This window comes from Sitophilus oryzae, unplaced genomic scaffold (assembly GCF_002938485.1).
Source record: "Sitophilus oryzae breed Bouriz unplaced genomic scaffold, Soryzae_2.0 scaffold_1576_pilon_pilon, whole genome shotgun sequence".
Classification (NCBI taxonomy): Eukaryota; Metazoa; Arthropoda; class Insecta; order Coleoptera; family Curculionidae; genus Sitophilus; species Sitophilus oryzae.
Window position 1 is genome coordinate 8,772,618 of NW_022146254.1, and position 26,086 is coordinate 8,798,703.

Sequence of the window (26,086 nt, forward strand, 5' to 3'; positions counted from 1 at the left end):
AAAAATTGAGTTCTATGCACCATTTTATTCGTTATCCAAAGAGCTATCAAATTTCATAATATTTTCTTGCAAATATCGGCATTATCTATAAGATATTTAGTATCAATCAATTTAAATCCTACCAGGATTTAAATTCAAACACCGACATGTACCTCGTCACCGCAGCCAACGAGAAATAGCGGCCTGGGCGCGTATAGCGTATATCGGTGGTCACGTGATCATAGGAGTTCCTAAATTATTGTTATTTTAACCTCTTTTAAATGAAATGGATTGGTTATTGGATTGCTTTATTAAAAAAATAAATCAAAAATTAAAATATCTAATTAATCGTTTAATTTAAAATTTATTTTACAAAATAAGAAAAAGCCCTTAAACTAGTTACTTTATTGAGATCTTAGTTTTTTTACTTTTCTTTGGGTGTCATCATCTTTGTTTAGTGATTTATTATTATTACCGGAACATTTTGTTTTTTAATAAAATTATTTAAACACACTTTGCAAGCTCTTAAAGTGATTTTTTGTAGTTTTAAATATAACCTTTCCCCACACGAACATTCCGTAGGGTTTTCTAATGAAAAATTTTCTATGTCATAAGTTTCACAATAACTTTGTAAAAAGAAACAACTAATTTTGTGTATAAGTGAGAGATGGTTTTTACATTCAATAAATTTTACAAAGTGTTCATCTATAATTTTTTGAAAAAGTGCCCAGCATAAAGATACTACAAAGATTGCATGTTCGCTTGGTAATGTAAGTTTTCCCCTGTCTTGTTCCATGATTAGATCAAAAGGTAAAGATTCTAAATCTACAGCAACAATTTTGCCTGTAATATTAAGCCAATCCGAACATATATCACAATTTTTAAGTCGCAATTCCTTTCGTGAAGCATATCCAGGGCTGCGTTCAGATATTCAGGGTAGATGCACTCCGGATATAAAATTTACGTCCGTTAACGTTCTAAAATAAAGGATATTCTTATAGAGAGAGACATCTTAATATAATTTTAATGTAGTGGAATAAGAACAAACAACTCTAGGTTGTTACGTCACGTCCAAACAGACTGTCGTCCGCAATACCTGAACGCAGCCCAGCAATATATGTTAGTATTGGAAGTATTTCTTCTGGAATTCTTTCTAGAGAAAAGTCTTTAAAGTTGTTTAATAATTCTACAAAACTGTTTAAATCTGCATCGTTACAATCAAGTTGGTTTGAAAGGGAAATCGAAGTTAATATACTTTTTAAAGATATGTTTGACAGTAAATCTTTATTTTTTTGAAAAAGCAACAATGTGCTTTTAAAACGTAACCTCCTTTCACTTTCTAAAACTTGAACATAGCTTATATAATAATTTTACCCACTTAATTGTCTATAATTTTCAAACCTGCCCTCAAGAACATCATTTTGAAATTTGCTCAGCAAAATGTAATCGAGGGGGTAACATTTGCAGTTTTCTAATCCTAATCGCAGAGCAGCAATGTTTTTTTCATTAAATATTCTTAAAGCTATTTTTACGTTTTGTTTTTGAATGTTAGTTGGATACAAAGCTTTATAGTGCAAAAGATGTCCATACTTAATTAAAGAGTTTTTTTCTTTTTCATAAAGTTGTTCTAAAAGTTTAAAATTTGCTTTAAAAAAATTAATTTTTTGAACGTCTCTTTCCAAGTTATTCCCCTCAAATTCAGGATACTTAAATACACAACTTCTTACCCTATTGCTTATCCAGTTATTCCTCATACATTTTAAAATATGTACAACATCAAATATAAAACACTACAGGTTCGCGGCATGTTTGTCCAGCTAAGAATTAGTCTTTTTACTTAACACCGAGCTTCACACTACTTGTTGGTCACTACCGAGGTTACTACCCTATTTTATTAACTTTGTTAATTAAAATTAAATAAATTTAAATTAGTTAAAAAGGAGCAACGCAAGAGAAAACGTTTTAGGAACGAAGTAAACAAACATTCAACACCTGATAACCTAACTTTTCGTGAACTCCTACGGTCACGTGATAATTACGCGCCCAGGCCGCTATTTCTCGTTGGCTGCGCTCGTCACCCAATAGGAATGAGTTAGTCAGGTCATGTGACAATGTGATCTGATTAACTACGTGAAGAAGTTTTGTTCTGCTAAAAATTAAAATGTTCATGTCTAATCCTAGTTAAAAGCTAGTTATATTATTATTTCTTGCCTACATTTGTTTATCTTCCAATAAAGTTTCAATGAAATAACACAATCCATTTTATTTTGATTTTGATTTTTACATTCAACATCGTTTATAGTCAAAAACCCGACATTGTCGCAGCTGTCCAAATTAAAATCCCAATTTACAAAAAATCTCCCTGAATTAGATCTTTATGCATGATATTTTTAAGAAATAATGCGCCAGATAAATTCAATGCTTTAGATTTATTATTCTTTTTAATATTCATAATATTTTAAATAATTTTTTGCGTTTTCTGTAAAATTTGTTTCAATGGACTTGTCGGGTTTTGCATTTAGACGCCTGATTTAGCCTGTGCAAAAAAAACTAAGAAGGGAGTATATCAACAAAATTTGCGGGACCGCAAGTTTGAAATTCCCATTTATATTACTGGCGTTTTTAAACATCATAGAATATAAAATAATATACTATGAGTACACTCAATAATTTGCTGGTTTTGTTTTATGTTGAGATAACATTAATGATTAATAACAATAATTGATTATAAACATATTAAAGAAAATAAATAGGATAATAAAAATTTTTGAAGTGAAACTTTGTTACGAGCTAGCATCACGAAAAGTGATAACAATCGAAAAAATGGTAAGCCAATGAGGAAGTTGAGATGGGTCTTTGGAGCGTCGTAAAGCTTCATTTTCATGCATCCGTTGTCCGACGATACGATATTAATTTTATTGGTTGAATTTAAAGACTTCGATTGGTTAGAAACGGTTAACCAATCGTATAATAAAATTAATATCGTATCATCGTATGGTCGGATAACGGATGCATGAAAATCAAGCTTAAAGCCGGAGTCTCATGCATCCGAAATCCGATGGTACGACATCCGAAGTTTGAAGTTATCCTGTGAAATAAAAAAAGCCTGTTACATACATCCAAAAGTTCGTTACGAAATTTGACAGTTTTGACATTTAGACCTGTCATTCCTGTCAACAGTATCAACATTAATTTTTGGTTATGGCAGAGACAACCCTTGGAGAAACTCTTTTGACAACGTTTCGTAGACTATGAAACCCTACCATCAATGGCGAAAGAATTGTTCGATTTAAATGAAATTTGGTCGATATCGATAGGATTGAACCAAGACCAACTTGACCGTGTACGACACGTGTCACTGTGAAAGTTTTAACGTAAGAAACGCCAAAAGTTGATGTCGTCCGATCACGACCAAATTTGGTGGGTAGGCTATGTGAGCCACGGTGCACAGGATCCCACCCTGCAAAGTTCTGTACGACGTTTCATTTACATCTTTACCAGGGTGGGACTAAGGATTTAACACTGGAAGAAAATAATGCGGATCGATTTCGGTATAATTGGGGACGGGCTACAGGATGACGCCGTCGACGTTTCGAACCGATGCCTCTAAATGACGAAATCATAAGGATTTTTCTTAAGTATGGGTGGACTGGAACCAAACTCGGCACGTGGATAGAGATACCCGAACGGAGTCCTTAGACAAACAGATGGAAGTAAAAAGTTCACTTCAAATATGCGCACATAGCGCACACATAATTTTTTTTCATTAATATACCGCCAAAGAATACTGACAATAAAAATGTTTCAAAATGGTTATAATAGCGTACCTTCCGTGTTTAATGTATGAATTTAAAAATGGTGTTAAACTCCTTCCTTAGTCGTTTTATTCAGTGATATTAACAGATATTTTCTTTACTATTATTAAATTCTAGCTATTTGAACATTTTGTATACCATAATTTATATATCCAAATAATCATTGTACTAAAGGCAATTTTTTTGACATCCACAAGCCAAAATATCAAACTTGTGTAAAGAGTATTCGAAAAAAATAAGTGGATACAAAACGATACAAAACCCTCATATTTCTAACAAAGTGAATATCTATTTTTTTGCATCTAATATTTACACTTTCTGTCTAAAATAGACTTTGCAATTTTAACAAGGTACTATATAAATATTTTTTTTTAAATTAGTTCTATATTACAAAAAATATGTTTTCTGGACAAATCATTTAAAGGTAATTTAAATATTTATGAAAAACTATATCAGTAACTAAAGGGAACGATAATTAAATATTCATAATAATCAAGCAGTTAAAAGGAAACAAAGATTATCACAAACCATTAATTAATTAGTTAATACAATTAATAAATAATAAAGTTGATGCAAGCAACAAGCCAGATCAAAAGCGTGATATGATTTAAGGAATAATTAAATATAATAAACAATACTATTTCTATTAAAAAAAAACATCTAAAAAAATTTAGAAAGACAAAAAATCCTTACTCTGCCAAAATGGGTTTCCTGGAAATGCTCTCCGTTTAAATTCCGATGTTTGGCCAATTTTTCCTTATTCATGGGACTTCCTACAGTTAAAAATATTAGATTGATTTTAAATGAACAGGATAAACGTTTATAAGCAGATACCATTGAAACACATATGTTCTATCATGCAACAAATATTACTTTTCCTTTATCATGTCATTACCTAAATACCATATAAAAGTCGTTCTCTATCATATTATTATAGCGATTAATTAAGGCCATAATTTTAAGAAAGGTTTTTTCTTCGAGGAATTCTTTCCGTAATATGTCATATGAAGGGTAGGGGAAAAAATCAGGTAAGTCCATTTTTTTGGTTGCCATATTTAAATATTTGGTGCATTTGGTTTAGAGTGAGTGTAAGCATCTTTAGAAGCCACTAAACTGAAAAAAAAGCAACCTAGGCAGAAGATATATGCGTCAAAGTTATACTATAAAGGAAAAACAGCAGGCAATTCAAGCAAAAAGAGGAAAGAATCAGGCAACTCATTGATGACTTCGTACTAGGGAATGCAATCCTGCAAATGCTGGATCTCGCAAATGCGGTATCCCTCTGAGGTTCCGCGGGATCAAAGTTGCGAGATTTACCGTGCGAGATCCGCGGGATCGACACATTATTACTGGGTAACCGAATCGATCTCGATTAAGATCAAACCGCTTCGTTCCGGGCCGATGCGTCGACGCTCGGAACCCGGGGGATTCCCCTTACGGCTTGACCATTAAAAATAAATGAAACAAACAGGTTAGTTATTAGATTTCTTTCTGGCCTATGTGCGTAAGTGAAGAAAAGCGTTTAACTAGTGCTTGTGGACACATTCGTCAAATAAATTGCCGGACATAATCATCGGGACAAGCAAAATTTTAGGGTAAATTTAAAGTTGAATATCTCTTGAACTAAAAAAGATTTTGAGATGCGGTTTGGACCAGGTTTTAGATGCATCTATTGTGATTAAGATGCTATGTGGTTTTCGAAAATATATTTAGCGAATTCTCGTATACAGGGTGTTTTATAAGAGTGTGAAAATTTGGTCAAGTATCTTTTTTACCGCAAATTTACAATTTTTAAAAAATCGAAATTTTTACCAAGTACGACTCATCTGTATTGAAATTAGAAAAAACAATTTGATCGTTTTTTAAATGTTTTTTTGGTTTTAAGGAAAATACGACGTTTTTTTTCCGAAAAATATGCATTTTTAGTCATACGTATGGCCCTAAATGGTACAAAAAACTTTCTACATTCTGCATATGCCAAAAAATTATTGATATAGAGTGTATCTAAAAGCAGATAACTAACACAAGTTAAAAAAACTTCAACATCAGAATAATATTTTTATTTATAAAATAAGTAGATAAATTATAATAAAATTGAAGTTTATTTAATATTAAATATATTTTTTGAACACCCTGTATACATCGGTCCAAAATTCTGTACAGCTAGTTTAAGATACACGCTATATCAATATATTGTGGACCTATGCAAAATGTACAATGCCTTTTGTACCATTTAGGACCAAATGTATGACTATTGTTTACAGTCCCGCAATTTTTTGGTGCGGGATTGCATTCCCTACTTCGTACGTTTGTCCGTTAGAATGGTATTTTATTTAATAAAAAATACCTTTACCAAGTTCTAAGTTCAGGAAATTGTGGCAAGAATAATGACAGGAAATAGACGTTTTAGCGCACTACAGAAAATTATTAAGAGTAAAAACATCTCTAGAAGTTTAAAAATTAGAATGTACCAAACAATGATAGGACCAATAGTGCTGTATGCATGTGAAACGTGGACGTTCAATACAACGGAAAGTTCGAGGCTAGAGATTTGGGAAAGAAAAATACTGAGGAAGATTTTTGGAGAAAAGAAAATAGACAACATATGAACCAGAAGAACAAATGAAGAATTAAAACAACTATATTGCGCACCGAGTATAACGGGAGTAGCAAGAACACAAAGACTGAGATGGCTGGGATGCGAAGAATGGCTCAAACAAGAGTTCCTAGTATGATAATGAAACGTAAAATAGGTGGAAAGAGAAGGAGGGGTAAACCGAGAACCAGAAAAAGGACGTTGAACAGAACTTGAGAAGGATAAAAGTGGAGGGGAGGAGAATAAAGGCGAAAGACAGAAACAAATGGAGAAAGATTCAAGCCATGAGCCTTTTGGGTTTGGTTTGGTTTTAACAAATTTCTATTACACTATTTTTTAAGTTCCTGTACTCTGTTTTTGTAGCGTTTTGAACATTAAATCGTGCTTTTCTCATTTTGGAGGGACATTGGCTTACTTTTTTTTGTCCTAACCCTTCATATATTTGGATGAAGATTAATACCTAAAGAAAGTCTGATTTTGGTAATAGTTTTTATAGAGAAAAGAAAATAATTTTACCTCCTTCATAATGTTAGAAAACGACTTCTACAACTCAATACATAAAACTTATAAAACATCCTGTGTATTATAATTGAATTATAATTATTTTTTTTTAAAAAAAGACACAGGTTGTCTTATGTCAAGCAGAGTAAAGGTCATTTGCCAGATTAAAACTATTTTCTACATACTAATAAAATATTTGCCCTTCATAGCTATTAGTATAATGAAGAAAAAAAGGTTAATCACATTAAGAATATGAACGACATTTCACAATAGCAGAAAAATTCAAAATTAATCAGGTATTAAAAAACTTACCTATAAAACTAAGCAGCACCGGCAAAAATACCAATCCATGAGCCGCCCCATAAAGTACAATTCCTAAATACATCCTGAAGTAAAATACTTGAAAGATTTGAGATTTCGCAAAGTACAGCACTATAATTCCTCCAAATTTAGTCAAGGTGATTCCAGAAAATATCGAGCTTCCCATTTTCGTTAAGGCATCCGCTGCTCTCTCCACTCTAGTAGGTTTTACAGACACCGAGAAACTATGCACCAAATGCGAACAAAATTCAACACTGATACCTACAGCCATCACTAAGTTTACTAGAGAAACTGCATTTAGAGTTATATGCCACCAATACATTAATCCTCCGAGATTCACTAAAATCATGGTAATGGTGATTAAAACCACTATACTGGAGAAAATGTCCAGTCCCATTAATAAAAATGTAACAACAAAGATGGCTATTAAAGATATTCCTAGGCTGTGAATTGTATCTGGCCACATAGTAAGGTACTGTTCGTAAAATACATAGAACACGCTGTATGGGAACACTTCTACGCCAACAGTTTTGGTGAGATTAGCAGAAATTTGTCTGGCGGCTCTCATACTTTCATAATAATCAGCCGAAGTTTTCAAAATGGTATGGTAGGACATGAAGTAACTGGCGCCTACTTTTGACAAATGTGTCGTCGAGTTTGTTCGGTAGTTTACGCCTTGGCCATAGGCGGCGTGACCGGCTTTCGCACAATCTTCATCGGGATTGTCCTTGAGGAAAAATGATATATAGCGGTCAAAATCGGTCGCTATAGGCCTGTGTATAGAGGCATTGGTTGATATACTACACTCATCGCAATCCTCGGAATCTGTAACAAAGAGATTACATTATATAATAGTATTTTCCATTATAAAGTCCGGTAGGTCCAGAATACAAGAGTACTGCAGTAGTGACCTAAGGGACGTGTATCTAGTGTTGTAATAGAGAGAACGTTTCCATTCGTGACGTTAATCATTGTGCGGACACGTTCCCTTATAAAAGCATACCGGGTGTTTCTCAAAAGTGGCTTATTATTTCAGATAAAAAAACGAGATTTGGTACGTTAGTACATGACAGAAATCAGGATTGATTGACGTATTCAATTGAAGAGCGCACGGGAAAACGATGAGTATTCAAAAACGACAAATGTCCAGGAAAGCGTTTTTTTAATTCAAATTACCTATGGACTTTTATTGTTTTTCCCATTTTTAAATGGCTGTTTCTATGTGACTGCTGTCATATCCAACAGGTGTAGCTTTTAAGATTTACGCTAATTATAAATTCTCGACATTTGCTCGATAATTCCCTTTACACACATTACACCCTTTCGTTTTCGGGGAACGTTCTTCAAAAATAAATTTTTAACATTTTTACATTTAGGTATACTAGATATAGGAAAGTAGAGATGAAACGGATATCCGGCAACCATCCGGTAAAATTTAATTTAATTTGCTAAATTTAGTATCCGGTCGGATACCGAATAGTAACTCACTATCCGGCCGGATACCGGATATTCAAAAAGTAACATAAATAACAAAAAATAATGTACTTACAGTTTAAATTGCTTTTATTTAAAGCTGAAAATAACAAAAAATTCAAAAAATATGAAAATATTCATTATTCACTTTAATAAAAAACACAAAAATAAAAACTTCATATAGTGACATAAATAGGTAACTAATAATAAATGAAAAAAAATACACAGATTTTTAAAATTACTATCTTGTTCTTTTTCTTTTATCAATGGGAATTTTAGAAAATTAATAGTCAAAATTAATAAGTGGCAAATTATGGCGAGTAAAAATTAAATTTTCAGCGTTTGTCGGTAATAGTCGATTTCGCTTGTTGTAAACCAAACCAGCTTCGGAAAACAACCTCTTACTAAAAACACTGCTGCAAGGAGCTGAAAGATATATTTTCGCAAATTTCATCAAATTGGGTTAGTGGTTTGCGTTATTCGACAACCAACTGTAAGGGTCCCGGCTGTGATCAATTCGAACTGTTTTCAAATAGTAGTCAATCACGCTTGCAATTGGGTTTTTCTCTTGATCGCGACATTGTCTAATATTTTCATCAGCAATTTTATTGAAACAATCTCGATGGCCGCCATCCGGCCTCTCAGCTCACCGAATATCTGGTATTCGGTATCCGGCCAAACAACTATCCGTTTCATCAGTACTAGACAGTATGAAATAAAAAAATAAGCTTTATTGATTTACTTACCGCTGTTGTGAGGGCAAAATCCTCCACTAGTTGTATTATATTTGCAACACTGATCAATAACGGACCAATCGAAATAATCATCCAACCAACTGTTACTAGGCTTGGCAATAAAAGTTGTTTCAGGTGTTTTACTGGCAACGAACACTTGAGTAATCAACGAGTCTATGTCGCAGTACTGTCCGCCGCATATCAAATTTTGGTCGTTATAGTTTGAGTAATTTAGTCCAGATTTAACTACAAAATATACTGGAGGCCCTATACTGAGATAGTCTTTCAGAAATTTGAAATATTTCAGCACAAATGAATCTTCCGGCATAGACAGTTCTTGATCTAATCCGATTTCGATAGAAGGCACAACAGCTATTGACGAACACAGCCAACCAAAGAAAACTATCATTACTATACACCTCACAAATTTGTTCATTAAGATAGGAACATAAATTGACTTAAAGAAGGTATACAAAAGTCCTTCTTGATTAGTGAGACTGTCAGACTCCCGTTTTTTCGATCCCTGGAAACAACAAAAAATATCAAATCTGTTTGAATTTTGTCTGATGGTATCGAGAGACAATAAACTAACAAAGCAAGTAATTTGTAATAAGAAATCAATGAGAAGGGCCATTCCGGCATAAAGTGCAAAAGCCCTGACTGCAGGCATGTCAGAAAGACCTCCTAAGAAAAAGCAACAACTTTCTGAAATGCTGGTTAGAAGCATACTGGGCCCAACTTGACCCAAAGTCCGTCCAATATGTTCCGCGTTACTTTCTCCAGGCTTCTTGGCATCTCTTTGATGAGTCTGAACTAAAATAAAAATGTTATCGACGCCGACAGCGAGGACTAAGAACGGAATGACTTCGATGATAATTAAAGTAGCCGGGAGACGTATAAATCCAAAGAAACCCACAGATGAGACTACAGAGGCTAAAACTATAATCACACCTCCAAGTCCAAGAGTGATTTTACTATTTATTAATAGCCTGGAACAACTGTTTAACTGACCAAGAGAAACGGCAATATATGCGAACATAATGAGATAAGAAATTAAGATGGTTATAACGTCTCCTTGAGATTCACGATCTAATTCATCCTCGATAGATCTTTCGCTTGTAAATCCAATATCCATAAAGTCGGACATGTTATTTTTGGTATAATTTGTCATAAATTCGACGAATATTTTTTCCCATTCCATCGCAGCTACTACTTTGGATTTGTTATGATAGTTGTTAACCAAAAAAGTCAGAATTACGGCCGTAGCTTCTTCATATTTAGGATTTTCGGCCAGATTTTCACCAGGTTTTAGGAATCCTCCTAAAGCTATAGCCGGGTCGATGGGACCTCCATATGGGGCGAGACAGAGGGGGTTGTATGGATTGCTGTAACAAATATATTATTATCAAATTTAATAAGGATTTCCGTCAGTGTTATGAAATCAATGAAATCACTCATTCTACACAGTATGCTTGCATGCTTAAAATATTTATAGATAGGATTTACTCAAAAGCTATGGGTCTAACTTTACATCACTGAATAAAATAAAGGAAGAAATATTTGCGAGCGTTTTTTATATGGCCTGATATGAGAATTCTGGTATATAATTATAGTATTTTAAACATGTTAAAATATTCAGTAGGATAGACTCAATAATGTGTTGCTTTTGTTTTATGTTAAGCCAATAAATGTTAATGATTATTAAAATTGATACTGATTTAAGATACATCCTATCCACAATACAGTCGGAGAGAGGAAAATGATAAGTGTTTATTACATAACTACTTAATCCAGCGCTTTATTTCATGCACTTCGGAAAATACTTGCTCTTCTCTCTTTGTTCAGTACATCCTATCGTACTGAACAAATTGATTGTGCTTAGTACACACAAAAATCAGCAACCAAAGAAGGGCGTTGTCTACATTTAAGTATTTTGTATATAATTAATTGAGGGTTTGTCTAAAGTAGGGAATAAAATCCAAGAAAAAATCATCTATCTTTGGTCCAGGACTGAAAGAAAGTTGTGAAGAAAGTTGTCTCACTCTAACACACTTAAATGCCTGTCAAGTATGTATTTTTCAAATAAATAAACATATTCTGATGCAATCGTCACCTTTGTGAATCGAAGCTTATACATAATATGGATTAAAGAAGCATGTCAACCTTAGGTTGACAGCTGAACGTGATGGGGGATTAATATGACCGACTTAAATTCCAGTTTGTAAGTGCCTTAATTAACGCCTTAACTACGTTGTGTCGCTAGCGAAATTACAAAAACAAACAATCATAGTTGTTAGGTTAGTAACTAAAGTCAAAATTGATAGCTGTTTAAACTTAATACAAATTTTATTGGTACTCTGACATGTAGCCCGCTACAATGCGTAGTTTTAGAAGGAAGCTTCATACCTTAAAATACGATATCTAGCACTTTTCCTGAACTAATGTGAACAAACCAATGAATATTTCTATGGCATTTGTAAAAGTGACTGCAGATACAGTATAACTTCAATAGTCCGGACAGTCCCTAGACCGGTCACTCCGGTAATCTGGACACTGCTATTATTCGAGCATTTTAAAACATTTACCCCTGAAATCCGGACTCAAAAAAAATCATACGAGAAATCTCAGAATTTTCCAATCTGGACACGCAGACACATTTACATTTTGTTTATGAACTGAGTCTATATTTCTGAATTTGATTCTTGAGCATGTTAGTCGTATGGAATGGGAATCCTCCAGTGGTCTATGACACTCGAAGAAATTTCTTAGAATTTACGACCGAGAAAAATCAAAGATTTTCCTCGATTTAAGTAAGAACAATCTTCGTATTGTCACGGGGTATTTAACTGGACACTGTTCCCTCAATGAACACCTCAGTAGATAAAAAGTAGCTAAAAAACAACGGCAAATGCAGATTCTGTGGGGAAATGGGAAACATCAGAACACCTCATCACTGAGTGCGCGGAGACGACAACCATTCGTGCCATAAACTTTGATAGGACTGACATCGGAGATGGAGAACTAACCTCTCTACTGGCTTTTGTCAAAGCACTGTATGATGAGTTATAACTTAAGAAAGGGGGACAATCTACAATGTAATGGTTTCAGTCAAATGAACACATGAGACTTTTACACTCTCAGCCAAAAAATCTAAAATATTGATTCGGGAAAAATACTCGTCAAATTGCGGAGCAGTTATGGTTCCAAAATCTGCAGTATTTGTCATAAACAAAAAGAAGGATAAAATAAGGACTTTTATATTAAAATTATTGCAAGCGCCAGGTAGAAATAGCATTATCGATGACGTGTGGTTTTAAAAGCCAATATAAAAAAAAATAGAAGAGCAGAATAATCTGAACTTGTACTAGCATTGTACAGTACGTCTGTTCGTTCTGTAGCTCCGGGGTATCCGTGAGAGGGGAAACGATATTTTCTCGATGTTTTTCGTAAAAAATTAGACGACGCGTCCCATCAATAAAAATTCGACAAATTTGCAAGTAGCCAATAAAGTGAGTGGGCGTAGCGATTTGTGGTTACGCACTCGTCAAATCTACGTATAAAATATATTGCTGTTTATTTAAATGTTTTTTGCCCGCATTCCTTTCATAGACACAGATCCAGCAGATGTACTGTACAACTGGTTTATACTGCTTTTTATATACTAGATAAACTGAAATTAAGGCACGAAAAATGTTTTTTTACGATATGTGGCCAGAAATGTTATTGCTTTCCAGTGATGTTACCGCCGTGATTACGTATCAGGAAAAATTTATATGTTGCTGGGGATGACATTAAGCCACTAGGATGACATTAAGCAAAGAACAAACATACAATGCAAATGAGTACATCAACCTTGATACTGTGCTGCAACGTAGACATGAATCAGTTTTTTATGCGAAAAATAGTTTTAATCTATAATTTCAATTAATCAACGTTATATTTGACAATTTTTGAGTTGTCTTTATGTTCTAAAGGTATAAATTTAAGTGGCTCCAGTAATCCGGGCGCCTGGATAATCCGGGTGATTGCCGGAAGGATATCTGCCCAGACTACTGAAGTTATATTATACTGTCTTTTATTCCATGTTTTCAAGCTACAGAATTGAGTATTATTAAATAGCTTAGATATATTATCTTCATTTCCATAGTATATATGATTGTTCTTAAAATATTTTACCAATATGGTATAAATAATACCGCATGATGGAAAAAAAACGGCATCCAGCTGGGATATGTCGATCGATGACATTTCCCATATAAATTTACATATAAAATGACAGCGATCTTCATTTCATGGCTATGAAATGGTTTTTTTCTCGATCATATGGTATTAGACTCCTTCCTTCATATTTTTAATCAAAGAAAAAAATTAAAGAATAAAAATAAATATATCTTACCTAGCGCAACTCAGGAATGCATCTAAATAATTTATCTCGTAACCTGCCGGATCTTGATCAGTTGCATCGAATGTCTCTATACTGTCTTGATAATACCCCCAAATGCTCTGTATGGCACACTGATCTAAGGACGGTTCATCTCCAACATTTCTCAGAGGAGCGAAGCATATATTCTCGAAGCTGTATTCAGTGCCCGCTCCGAGCGCTTTAATCTGCTCTTGAAGATTTAGTACCTCCTTTAAGAAGGTATCGTTGAAGGCGGGTCCGAAGACTACATTGCCTACCGATGTATTGTGCACGATTTTCGGAAGATTCTTGGCCCTGATAATAATTTGTTCATTGCGATAGAACGGATCGAAGTGTGAGTCATAATATTCTTTCTCGACGCGACTGCGGGATGTTGGCGATGCCCATAATTCAACTGGATCCGTTGTAATCTGCCAAAAGAATTTACAGTTTTAATATACAGGTTGCAAATGAATAAGTTCCAAAAAATTATGTGGGCATTAAATGCTTTTTATACAGGGTATTTCAAAAAAGATGTGCCATCTCTCTTGGGAAGATTCTTCACGTAAAAATAAGATTTATTTTATATAACAACATAGGGCCGATACTGATTTGTTATGTAGCTACGAGGGGTTAAAGTCGCTTTTAGCTAGTGATGGGATAACTCGAGCGAAAACTTGCTCGAGTACTCGATTATTGAAATAACCGACATCGCTCGATTATGAACGAGCGATGCAAGTGAAGAGTTACGAGCGACGAACGCAAGCGATCATAGAATGAAATAAATTGAAATCCGATTTTAATGTCACATACTCGATAAAAAGCCGAGCGAATTTTCTACATACATTGCAGATAGCAAATTTATACCTTATCCGTTGCATATTTGAGTGACAAAATTTTACGACCTACATCGACAATGCCTTGAAATAAACTAAATCAAGCAAGCGATCAAGCGAATCCCTCGTCGCTTGCTACTTGCCATTCATCACCGAAAGAATATGTGCTCTGCGCACGCAACTTACTGCTTGGCGTTACGAGTACAACAAGCAACAAGCGACAGGAGAAAAACCGGATTTTTAAATACGAGCGATATTTCGCTCGATTCAATAATCGAGTACTCGATTATTGAAATCGCTTGTAACTCGAGTACTCGATTATTGAAATTAATCGGTATTTCCCATCACTACTTTTAGCGATTCAAATGAAATTTTGAGAGTAAAACTTACTATATATGTCGCACTTATAGTAATTCTTACTATAAGTGCGACATATATTAATGCAACAACAGTGTCGACAGATATACCAGGGAGGTGCATATACATAGGTCATCACTGGAATATTTTTTTAAAAAAACATGTGCGCCACTGAAAAGTGTTCTCTTGATATTTTGTTGATTTTGGTTTGCTTGATAAGCTAAACGCAATCTTATTAATTTGCCTTAATACAAGTCTAATAGCAACCTTTAACTAAATTAATGTCATTAACTGACCAGTGTTAACTTACGTTAATAAATCTTATTTTTAAGTACTCATTGATTCATTCAACAAGATACAGGATGTTAAAACTTTTAACAAATATGTATTTTGTAATTATCTTAAATACTATTTATTATTAATTTGCTGTAGATAGCTGAACATCATTGTTATACATTTTAATAGAGTTTAATAACAAATTAGGTTAAATAAATAATTTATTATTTTTATTTTATTAATTGTTATAGTATTAATAGTCTATCTCATCAAGGAGAGAGATACCTCATATCGATTCTCATAAGAAGATTCTCATATCGAAACGAAAAAATATCAAGATACAACATTCAATTGGCATTAAATGGCCTACACAATTTTGCTAACAAGACAAAAAAGTCGGTACAGCCAATGTGTTTTTTTAAAAAAATATTTCAGTGATTACCCATATGCACGTCCCTGGCGAATCTGTTAACACTTGTTTAGCTCTAAAAGATGTAGCAGTTATAGTAACTTTTACCCTCAAAATTTCATTCGATTCGCTAAAAGCATTCGGAAGTAAATTGTAATAAATCGGTTTATATAATAGGTTACATTTTTTAGCTTTAACCCCCAGTAGCTACGAAACAAAGCAAAATAGGACCTATGTTGATATCAAAGATAAACCTTATTTTTACGCGAGGAATCCCTTCCTCGAGTTTTTTGAAACACCCTGTATTATATGTGTCTGTATAACGAAAATGACAGTGAGTAGTGTATGTAATTTTAATTCACAGAAAAATTGTATTTTCTGCAATTTTTTGTGTCACCTGTCGAAATCAGACTCTTTTTAGGCAGACCTTTCTATTCGAATATAATTTTATTTGTTGTTTTTCTACAAACTTGTTTGAGTATACAAGGTGAACCAAAATCACAATATAAATCTCAATATTAATTTCCATAAACACGCCCACCAGATAAGATATGTAATATTACACATTAGTAGGTCAATTGTAGATAAATTTTTCGTGCTGTAATACTCTATGTAGTACAGGTAAAAAAGTTTTAAATATAAAATAATCATTTTATAGTTGAAAATTTTTATACAAAATTAGTTAATCAAAAAAGTAGTCGTTTGAAAACCCTGTATAGATGTCTTTTTTTAAAACGTGCCTTGATATATGACATTCACAAACCAAACGTCAACTTTAGAAATTAAGTAACAGGCATGGCTGGGAAACTTAAATGGAAATGACAGTTCATTAAAAATAGTTTTTCCTCCAAGATGCACAGAGGCGCAAAATATTAAAACTGTCAATATTAATAATGCAAATGTCAATATCTGACAATAATAAAATTTGATTTTTAACTGTCACGAGACACTCAGAGACGCTTTTGTTGTGATTTTACGGTTTGATTTCGTTTTGATTTGTCGAATTATTGTAAAATTAAATTCCTTCAGATTTTTTGCCAGTATTCTGTTTTAGACAATATGTTTTTTAAAAATGGTGGGACAATAATTTGTGTTTTGTATAGACTCTTAATTATTTTTTATCATGGGGTTTAATTGTTGTACACCTGGTTTCCGAAGGATACAATGGTAAGTAAATTAAACATATCTATTTACAGTTATAGATTTTTTAAATTAGTACTGCGAATAAATGCTACTTGCTGAGCAGTTATTTAATTTTTTTTACGGTGCATGTAAGGACATGTAACGCGCGTTGCGTTATATTAGCATGATCAACAGATGACTACATCTAATTTAATTTGTTTTTATTATTTCAGGTCTCAAACGGAAACAAACTAGGAATCTTGCCTATACCAAAATTATATAGCCGTTTCCAATTCACTTCAAAGGGAGGAAAATTATGTAAAACTGCCTGCTATTTGCCGAAAACTGCCAAAGATTAAATTATAACTGTAACAACTTAATATATACTATTTCTAGTCTTTTTAATATTTTTTTTAAATTAATATCCGACATATAAGAACACTTTGTATGCTTTTAATTAAGTTGATTTATCGTTTATAATATGTTCTACCTAATTAAAAGCACACAAAGTGTTCTTACATGTATGTCTAAATTTATTTTAAATTAACTAAAACAACCCCCTTCCCCGCACCCCTCCCCTCCATTTGTATTTCTTCCTCCGACTACCAGAGGCGCCCTTGTATAATAAAATTGAAATGTATTATAAGTTGTCTATCTATTTAATAGTATAAGTCTTTTATCTATGGTAACAGGTAAGTAATCTTTTATATTGAATCTCTGTTTAATTCATATATGTATAAATAAAATATACTCAGCCTCTAAAAAGTGATGCCCAAACAGTGAAAGAGCAATATGAAATTCTACATAAGTCTACTTCACCCGGATATTCATTTAACTTCGCATGCCTCACCCGAAGAAATTTTCATTGGTCGGTGTTTTTAAAGGAAAGTGGTTGACTGACATTTCACCTCGTTAATTTTATTTATTTTTTTAATATTTATAACAGATTATCATGGAGTTGAAACAGAACTAAAATACCAATCAATCGGAGTTTGGCGCAATCGCAGTTCAATCGATATCCGGGTGAAATAGACTTATACAGTAATAAGTTTTGTTGTCTTTTTCTTACGGCATGGAAACAGCACACGTGGTTACATAGGGGCATATTTTATTTATACGTATATGGTTTAATCATATTATGACTTGTATAACGTAGTAACGGAATTATACAAGTACCACAACCAGAAAGTAATGATCATTTGTAGGAAATTTCAGAATTATGCCAATTTTCCCTTACTTTTAATTGTTCCGAAATACACTGGTGGTTGTTCTCAACACAAATGTATATTTCACATAAACAAAATAATTTTAATATTAAAAAATGAGTCAATGAATCTTACCTGAAGGTATTTAACACCATGTCCAAGACCAACTACTACACACGTGCCTACAAACAGAACTAACCAAGGTTTCCTTGCGCAAAATGTACCCCATTTTTCAAAGAACTTTTGTAAATAGGAATCAGTGTTGGCTCCCAACCTAACACAATAAAAAAGTTCTCGATAAAACATGATTTATGCATTATTTGCTAAATTACGTGGAAAAAAATACTTTACAAGAATAGTGTCTGACTAGAAATTTAAAGGAAATTAATATTAGACTAGTTTTAAATTATAGTTGTAGGTAGGGTTCCCAACTTGAGCATCGGCGATTCCGGGACAATTATTTTTAAGCTTTTAAATAATTGAAGCAAGACATTAAATATTAGAAAATAAAATATATTATGTGTGTAGTACACACTTTTCTAGTTTCCAGGTCCCGGCCAAGGCAAAACTTTCGCCGGGACAAACTTTCTGATTCCTGGTTAATCCCGGCCAAACCGGGACGGTTGGGAACCCTAGTTGTAGGATAAATAATACAAGGCTAATATACAAAGAATATAAACCTACCTTTCAATAAACGATGAGGCATGTTCATATTCACCCGGCATCTTGTTAATAGAATGTGTATCCATTTCATGACCAAAATCTGATGTAACACCTATGACAAAATAAATTCTAGTAGATTAAAACATAAAAATATTAACACTTAAACCAAGATCGAATTTTTAAATTTGGGTTTTAAATTAAGTCTAATAAAAATGCTTAATACTTCTATAAGGGTTGTTCACCACATACGACACGGAGTATTGTAGCTAAACGATTAGATTTTTACAAATTTAAGTTTTGGGTTTGTTGAAGGTCTATTAGAGCTACAATTTAAAAATATTTGTACAAGATACAGAGTGTCCCAAATAAGTAAAAAATATTATAGTTGTATTTTTTTAAATGGAACACCCTATATATTATTCTATTTTTGGATTCTACGATTGAAATAAAGGTAAATTTTATTAAGGTTTATCACACTTAAACCTTACCGTTTTTGAAATATTTTCAATTTTATGAAATTGCAGTAAAAATGTTAAGGCTTTATTTCTCCTAGGGTATCAAAGTTTTTAATACTAAATATTTACTGAAGATTATTTATTGATCAGATATTGTGTTGCAATAATAAAAATTTTACTACCTTATACAGAGTGTCCAAAAATTTATATTAAATAATTACTAGCTTTAAACGGCAATAACTTGTTTCATTTAAATGGAACACCCTATATATTTTACGTGAATCAGATGGACAATGTAATTGTCTATCAAATTGTATTATACCATTTTTTACCCATCTCTTCAAGTTTTCGTAGAAATTGCATTTTGTTATAATTTAGACCTCATTTATCACTATACCCATGGAATATTGACATTTCAGATTTTTTTATAGCACCATAATATGTACAAACTGTACAGGTGGTAAATATTGCATGCCCATTGGCATACAAAAAAACTATTTAAATCTTTGTAAAGGAGTATACCAATTAAATATACCACCATTATTTCCTACCAAAAACACCAAAAATTAGTTAATTACATACTTTTAAATTGTTTTAATTAATAAATTATTCTAAATAAATGTGGATTTGGCTCAGAAATCAATATAATAATAAGTTATGAAAACGAATGTCTCTGTTTTTATAAATAAGCATTCGTCAATAAATGAAATAAAATTTATAAGGTGTTACTTTTTTACCACACTGTGTAATACACACAAAATTCAGTTTTTAGTATTTGGAACAATTATTACTACAACGTAAACAGTCAATTAATGTAGTTTGAATACTGGGATCATATTAATTGGTCCTCTTTAACAAAAAATATTTAAACAGTTTTTTTTTATTTTTTAATTAAATAAGCGAACTATATCAACAATATTACAATATGTACCCTTTGAAAATTTGTTACATCTTTAAAAATAAGCTAAAATGTCAATATTCCATGGGTATAGTGATAAATGAGGTCTAAACTATAAGAAAATGCATTTTCTATGAAAACTTGAAGAGATGGGTAAAAAATGGAACAATACAATTTGATAGGCAATTACATTATGTATCTGATTCAAGTAAAATATATAGGGTGTTCCATTTAAATTAAACAAGTTATTGCCGTTTAAAGCTAGTAATTATTTAATAAAACATTTTGGACACTCTGTATTAGGTCGTAAAATTTTTATTAATGCAACACAATATATGACCAATAAATAATCTTCAGTAAATATTTAGTATTAAAAACTTTTATACCCTTGGAGAAATAAAGCCTTAATTTTTTTTCTGTAATTTCATAAAATTGAAAATATTTCAAAAACGGTAAGGTTTAAGTGTGATAAACCTTAATCAAATTTACCTTTATTTCAATCGTAGAATCCAAAAATAGAATAATATACAGGCTGTTCTATTTAAAAAAATACAACTATAATATTTTTTACTTATTTGGGACACTCGTATCTTGTAAAAATATTTTTAAATTGTAGCTTTAATAGTGCTTCAACGAACCCAAAACTTACAATTTGTAAAAATCTAATCGTTTAGCTACAATACTCCGTGTTGTATGTGGTGAACAACCCTGTAAATACATCCATTCACTCCAATATACACTTGATTTTTCAACAAAATATATATTAAAATATTTCAGTCAGTACAAGACTTCAATAACAACGCTTTAATAAATTTGTGAAAGACCAAAACTCAATTCATACATACACTTTATAAAAATGTTAGTTACGACATGCCCTTTAACCATTAAACCCAACTTAGAAAAATTCTTCCCAGGTTTTACTGATCTCTAATCCTGATCACCACCTAAAACAGTGGTAAAAAGCCAGAAATCGTGCTAAGAGTGTGTGATTTTAATGTGAATAAAAAATGTTTTTACATGCTGATATTTCTATTCACTCTTGTTAGTAGGGAAGAGCATGCAATCAACTTGACTTCATATACGTCACAAAATCATTATCAAGTCCATAAGCAATGTGTGTACAATTCTAAAGTAAAGTAAAAATTCTAAGTTTTAAAGTACACATATCTGCATACAAAAGATAACTTCTTAAAACGTAATGATTCCATGTATTGTAATAGTATAATAAATCTTGATTTATTTAATTGTACTTTATTTTTAATTTTAGTCTCGAATAATAAATAGATCAAGTTTTACTATTTCTCAGAATTGTTCTTTCTTTAACCATTAATATAAATAAATTTGCCCCATTTAAATGATAAGGAAAATTAATAGCTATTAGTAGAGGAAAATAGAAAATTTTTCTTGTTTTGTCATTTGACAATGTGTAAACAAAATATGCCCAGGAAGTCAACATTAGAACTCTGTAATGCATGCTTCATTATGATCCTTTTTTAGGCTATTCAAATTTAAGTCTGATTATTTAGAACGTATTTTTCTTTTACCTCATTTCAAATAATTTGATGAATTATTTGAATGCGTTATTAAAATAAGTACATATTTCAAAATGTTTATATTTATAGATGAAGTAAAAAATATTCTGTAACCTATGATTTATTCTATTAAAGCTGATCTCAAAATACATATCAATGAGTTATTAAGTAGATGTGTTATCCAGGCAGATCAGGTTAAAAATGTATAAATCTTTTTTTATCGAATAAAAACTGTGTCAAGATGGCTTGGAAATGACGATCGATGACATTTCATATACAATGCGATCAACATTAATTGAAATAGTTGGCAATACTGTGTTAGAGAATTTTGTAACTTTTATGGTGGGTCCATACTTCGTGAATTAGTCCTAACCTTATCCTTAGCATTAACCTTAAGAAATTAACTTTAATAACTTAAGGAAATGCTGTTCATACTTCTCCTATTTGTCTTAATAAAATAATCAATATTCTAGTAAGCGCTTGCGCTCATATAAAACATATGTTTTGAACTAACCTAAAATCACAATTATTTTTAAAATTTCTAATACTAGAGAAATTAATTTTTACATTAATAATTTTTAGACCAAAAAATACGTTATACTCTGTTTTTTCTCTCAGGTAAGATTTCGACAGACGATGACAGAAGAAAAGCAGATGACGTCCTATACCTATCTATTTATTTTACTAAAAAAAGTTTCTAATAATTTTTAAGTTAACTATGGATGGGTTTAAATATAAATCTGTCATGCGTCGTCTCTTGTTGTTTTTAACCAGTTTTTTTGGTTTATTTCAAAAATGACAGATCGTATTTCAATTTTATTGGTTTGACGGAACGATGAACGACAAACGGACGCCGATGCGTATGAACATGCCTTTAGATTTTTGACGCTTGTCAAAGTCTTGCCAAAATATAGGTTATAATTTTGTGTCAAATACCCTGCGTTTTGGAAGATGATGCATTTTGATTCGTGTTATTACGTGTGTTTTGTGTCTTTTGAAGTCAAGTGGAGGAAAAATCGAGTGAAAATTAACTGTAGACCCAGAGCACAGTTTATGGTTAATACTCGCTGCCCAGGCTGAAAGTCTTATACACCAATAAAGTTACAAGTTACCATCAATAAGGTTTGTATACCATCTCGTTGTAGATAAGTGCATCTCGAATATGGTAGGACCATACTAAACACATACTAAAAACTGGAATAGTAGTAAATAATGGATTTTAGTACTGCAGAAAAATAATGTCAAAAGGTACTGGTTTAAAAAAATTAAGATTAAAGTTCAACCTTTCAGATTCAAGATTAAAGTTCAACCAAAAATCAACCTTTAAGTTATAAAATTTGGTAAGTGTTATTATTAATAAAATAGTTTGTTTTATTTATGTTGTTTTATTTATTCCTGTGGAATAGTACAAATTTGTATTTGTACATAAGTTATATTGATAAATATAATCATAACTGCGGGAAGTCTCATAAAGCTTGAAAGTAAGAAATAGGTAGTTCTTTTTAATATTTTTTGGTATGTGGTGTCTTGTTCTTGTTTGTTTTGTATTAACACATACCGTTTTTATTAAATAAAATAACTCGATTACATTTTTTCAGTTTTATACGTTTATTTAATAATTAAATTGGAATACTCTCAGATTAAATCCATTTATTTCTCATCTCATTTTTATTAGTCTCATATTATTATGGAAAACGATTCTAAATATCTTTAACAAATTAATCATCTATAATTTTGAGGTTGTTTTGTTGCTAGTGGGTTACCATATACATATTTGGTCACAGTAGAAGCGTGGTCTGGATTTTAACGTGTGAGACATCAGTGATAGAGACGGCATAATGAAAAAACAAATGTATTAAAAAGAGAAAAAAGTTGGGTTGATCTCTAAAAAGTAGGGCTTTCTTCTATGCAGTATTGCCGGATTTTGCTTCAATATTTCATACCGCCTAAGTAAGCGTTTACGAAAAATGATGCATCTAGGGTTGGATCTTTAAATAACACAATTATTTATTCATTTTACTATAGCTGCAATAGATTTTTATTAAACCTCGGTGTCAGAACTACATTGTGTCGCTGGCGAAACTACAAAAACAATCATAGTTGTTAATTAAGTAACTAAAGTTAAAATTGACAGCTGTTTGAATTTAGTACAAATTTTATTGGTTCTATGGCGTGTAGCCAGTGATACTGCGTAGTTTTTGAATGCAGCTTTGCACCTTAAAATACGATTATTGGCACTATTTCTGAAAAAAATCAATTAATACTCATTTCTATATTTGTAAAAAGTGACTGAAAATATTTTATTCCAAGTTTTCAAGCAACTATGTTGTCTTCGATATATTATGTTCGTTTATTACGCTACGTCACGTACGAACTGGCAACACCGTACGCCGCTTTTATTTTGTCTCTCTATCTATCAACTGGTCTTATATGTATTTATCTCTGTCGGATGGATTAAAATACAGACTGAGGAACTAAAGTGACCAGCGCCGTATATCCGATAAATATTTGAGAACCAACTATTTCAATCGTTGTTTATAGATTCGTATAATTTTACATATAAAAAGATAACGATTTTTTTCATTTTCTATCCAATTCTCGATCAAACAAGTTGTAAATATTATTAAGAAAATATAGTATACAGGGTGGTCCGAACTGCATTCCAGAAACTTCGGCATTATATTCTGCAGATAGTAAAAAAGTAAAAAAGTTCATATAAATGTATATCCTAAAATGCTTGGTTTCGGAGATACAGGGTCTGAATCGGAGATACAGGGTCTGAATCGGAGATACAGGTTGAAGTTTCATTTTTATTTCGGCTTTTTCCAAATAATTTCTGTAGTAACGTCAATATTTGGATAAAAATTGGTGTCTGGGAGTTGTCAATATGACTCCTACTTGTAGAGGGCGCCATCTACATATTTTTTAACTGGTTTGAAAAGTTATAACTTTTCGTCCGTACCTGTATAACACAACTGAGTAAAAAATATACATTTATGACGTTTTTTACGTAGAAAATGCCTCTAGATAAAAATCGCTACGAGTAATGGTCCTCAAGATATTTGAAATCGAAATTATCAATACCTATCATTATTGACATACCTAAATTAAACATGTTGACTAAATAGTTGAGACTGAAACCATAAATTTGGTTTGGTGTTTTAGTGCCAAAAGTTTAACAGAAACTCTTTATTATCATTTTTTCAAAGAAAAATTTATGATTAATTTAAAAAAATAAAAAGTTCCGAAATTTATCATTTCAGTCAAATAACTATCTACTCAACATGTTTATTTTTTGTAAATAATGACATGTATTGACTATTTCCATTCTAAATATCTTGAGAACGGTTGTTCGTAGCGATTTTTACTAAGAGACATTTTTTACGTAAAAAATCACGGAAACGTTACTTCAGAAATTATTTGCAAACAATCGAAATAAAAATGAAACTTCTACACCCTGTATCTCAGAAACTAAGCATTTTAGGACATACATTTAAACGACGTTTTTTACTTATTTTTATGTGCAGAATATGCTGCCGAAGTTTCCGGAATACAGTTCGGACCACACTGTATAATAAAAAAAAATGAAGAAATACTATTAACTATAACAAACCCATTACACAATCCAAGATGGAATCTAAAAAGTACATAAAACTGAATGGAAAAATGAAAGAACAATCCTGTCATTTACCCTTCCCGCCCCTGCACTTTTCTGTTTTTTTTTAATTTCTGATTTAAATCAACGTACTGGATCGATGGCTGCTCTGCAAAGGGCTGTCTTCTCCTGCGGACGCGTCGCCCAGCGCCACTTGCGACGAGTGGAAGCCTTCCGAGGCCAAACGCCGTCCCACTGCTGCTCGCATCTCCTCCGAAGCATGCCCCAGGCCCGCTAGAAACATCCCCGACAGTCAAAAACCACATGCCCTCCGTTAGAAAATATTTCTCGTCTGAATCTGTCGTACTGATAGGACAATATATTTGAAAAGTAGAAAACGGTGGTTCAAAAAATATGTGCCATCTCTTGTGTGGAGATTCCTCACGTTAAAATAAGATTTATTTTTTATATCAACATACAGGGTGGCCCATTAGCGCGAGGAAGTCCAATAACGTCGTTGTTGTAGATGATATGTAAAAAAGTTTTATACAGATGTTGCATGGTTTATAATGGGGCATATCCTAAAAATATGTTGTTCTCTTATTTTGTAAAACTTTGGTTAAAAACATTATATCCGAAAAGGGGTAAAAACTATGAGAGTGAATATAACTTTATTAATACTTAGCTATGTTTTCCTAAACACGAAGGATAACAGAATAAATTTGTGTAGAAAAATTTACATTATCCTGATAATTGGATTTGGCATAAAATTCTGCATATAGTACACTATTTTTATTTGAAGCACTCTGCGGTGTTGCCATTCTATTTCTTACTTAGTAAAACTTTGGTTACAAACATTATATCCGAAAACTGGTAAAAAACTAGAGTGAATATAACTTTTTTCATACTTAACTAAG

The 26,086-nt window shown here is 32.2% G+C and overlaps 1 protein-coding gene across 5 annotated transcripts in view; it reads right to left on the bottom strand.

Annotated features, from left to right (window-relative positions):
• Positions 1 to 26,086, bottom strand: part of LOC115879391 (NPC intracellular cholesterol transporter 1) — an 81,588-nt gene that overhangs the window by 1,319 nt on the left and 54,183 nt on the right. For 2 of the 5 annotated variants that reach the window (XM_030896209.1, XM_030896207.1), the window contains 6 exons: positions 25,323 to 25,463; positions 18,711 to 18,801; positions 18,162 to 18,300; positions 13,816 to 14,252; positions 9,432 to 10,804; positions 7,204 to 8,037 (listed from right to left, as the gene is read on the bottom strand). In XM_030896209.1, the coding sequence (XP_030752069.1) occupies positions 7,204 to 8,037; positions 9,432 to 10,804; positions 13,816 to 14,252; positions 18,162 to 18,300; positions 18,711 to 18,801; positions 25,323 to 25,463 (3,015 nt within the window). Of the gene's footprint in view, positions 1 to 4,487; positions 4,568 to 7,203; positions 8,038 to 9,431; positions 10,805 to 13,815; positions 14,253 to 18,161; positions 18,301 to 18,710; positions 18,802 to 25,322; positions 25,464 to 26,086 lie in introns of all 5 variants that reach the window. The other 3 variants (XM_030896211.1, XM_030896210.1, XM_030896208.1) reach the window with 2 other exon arrangements.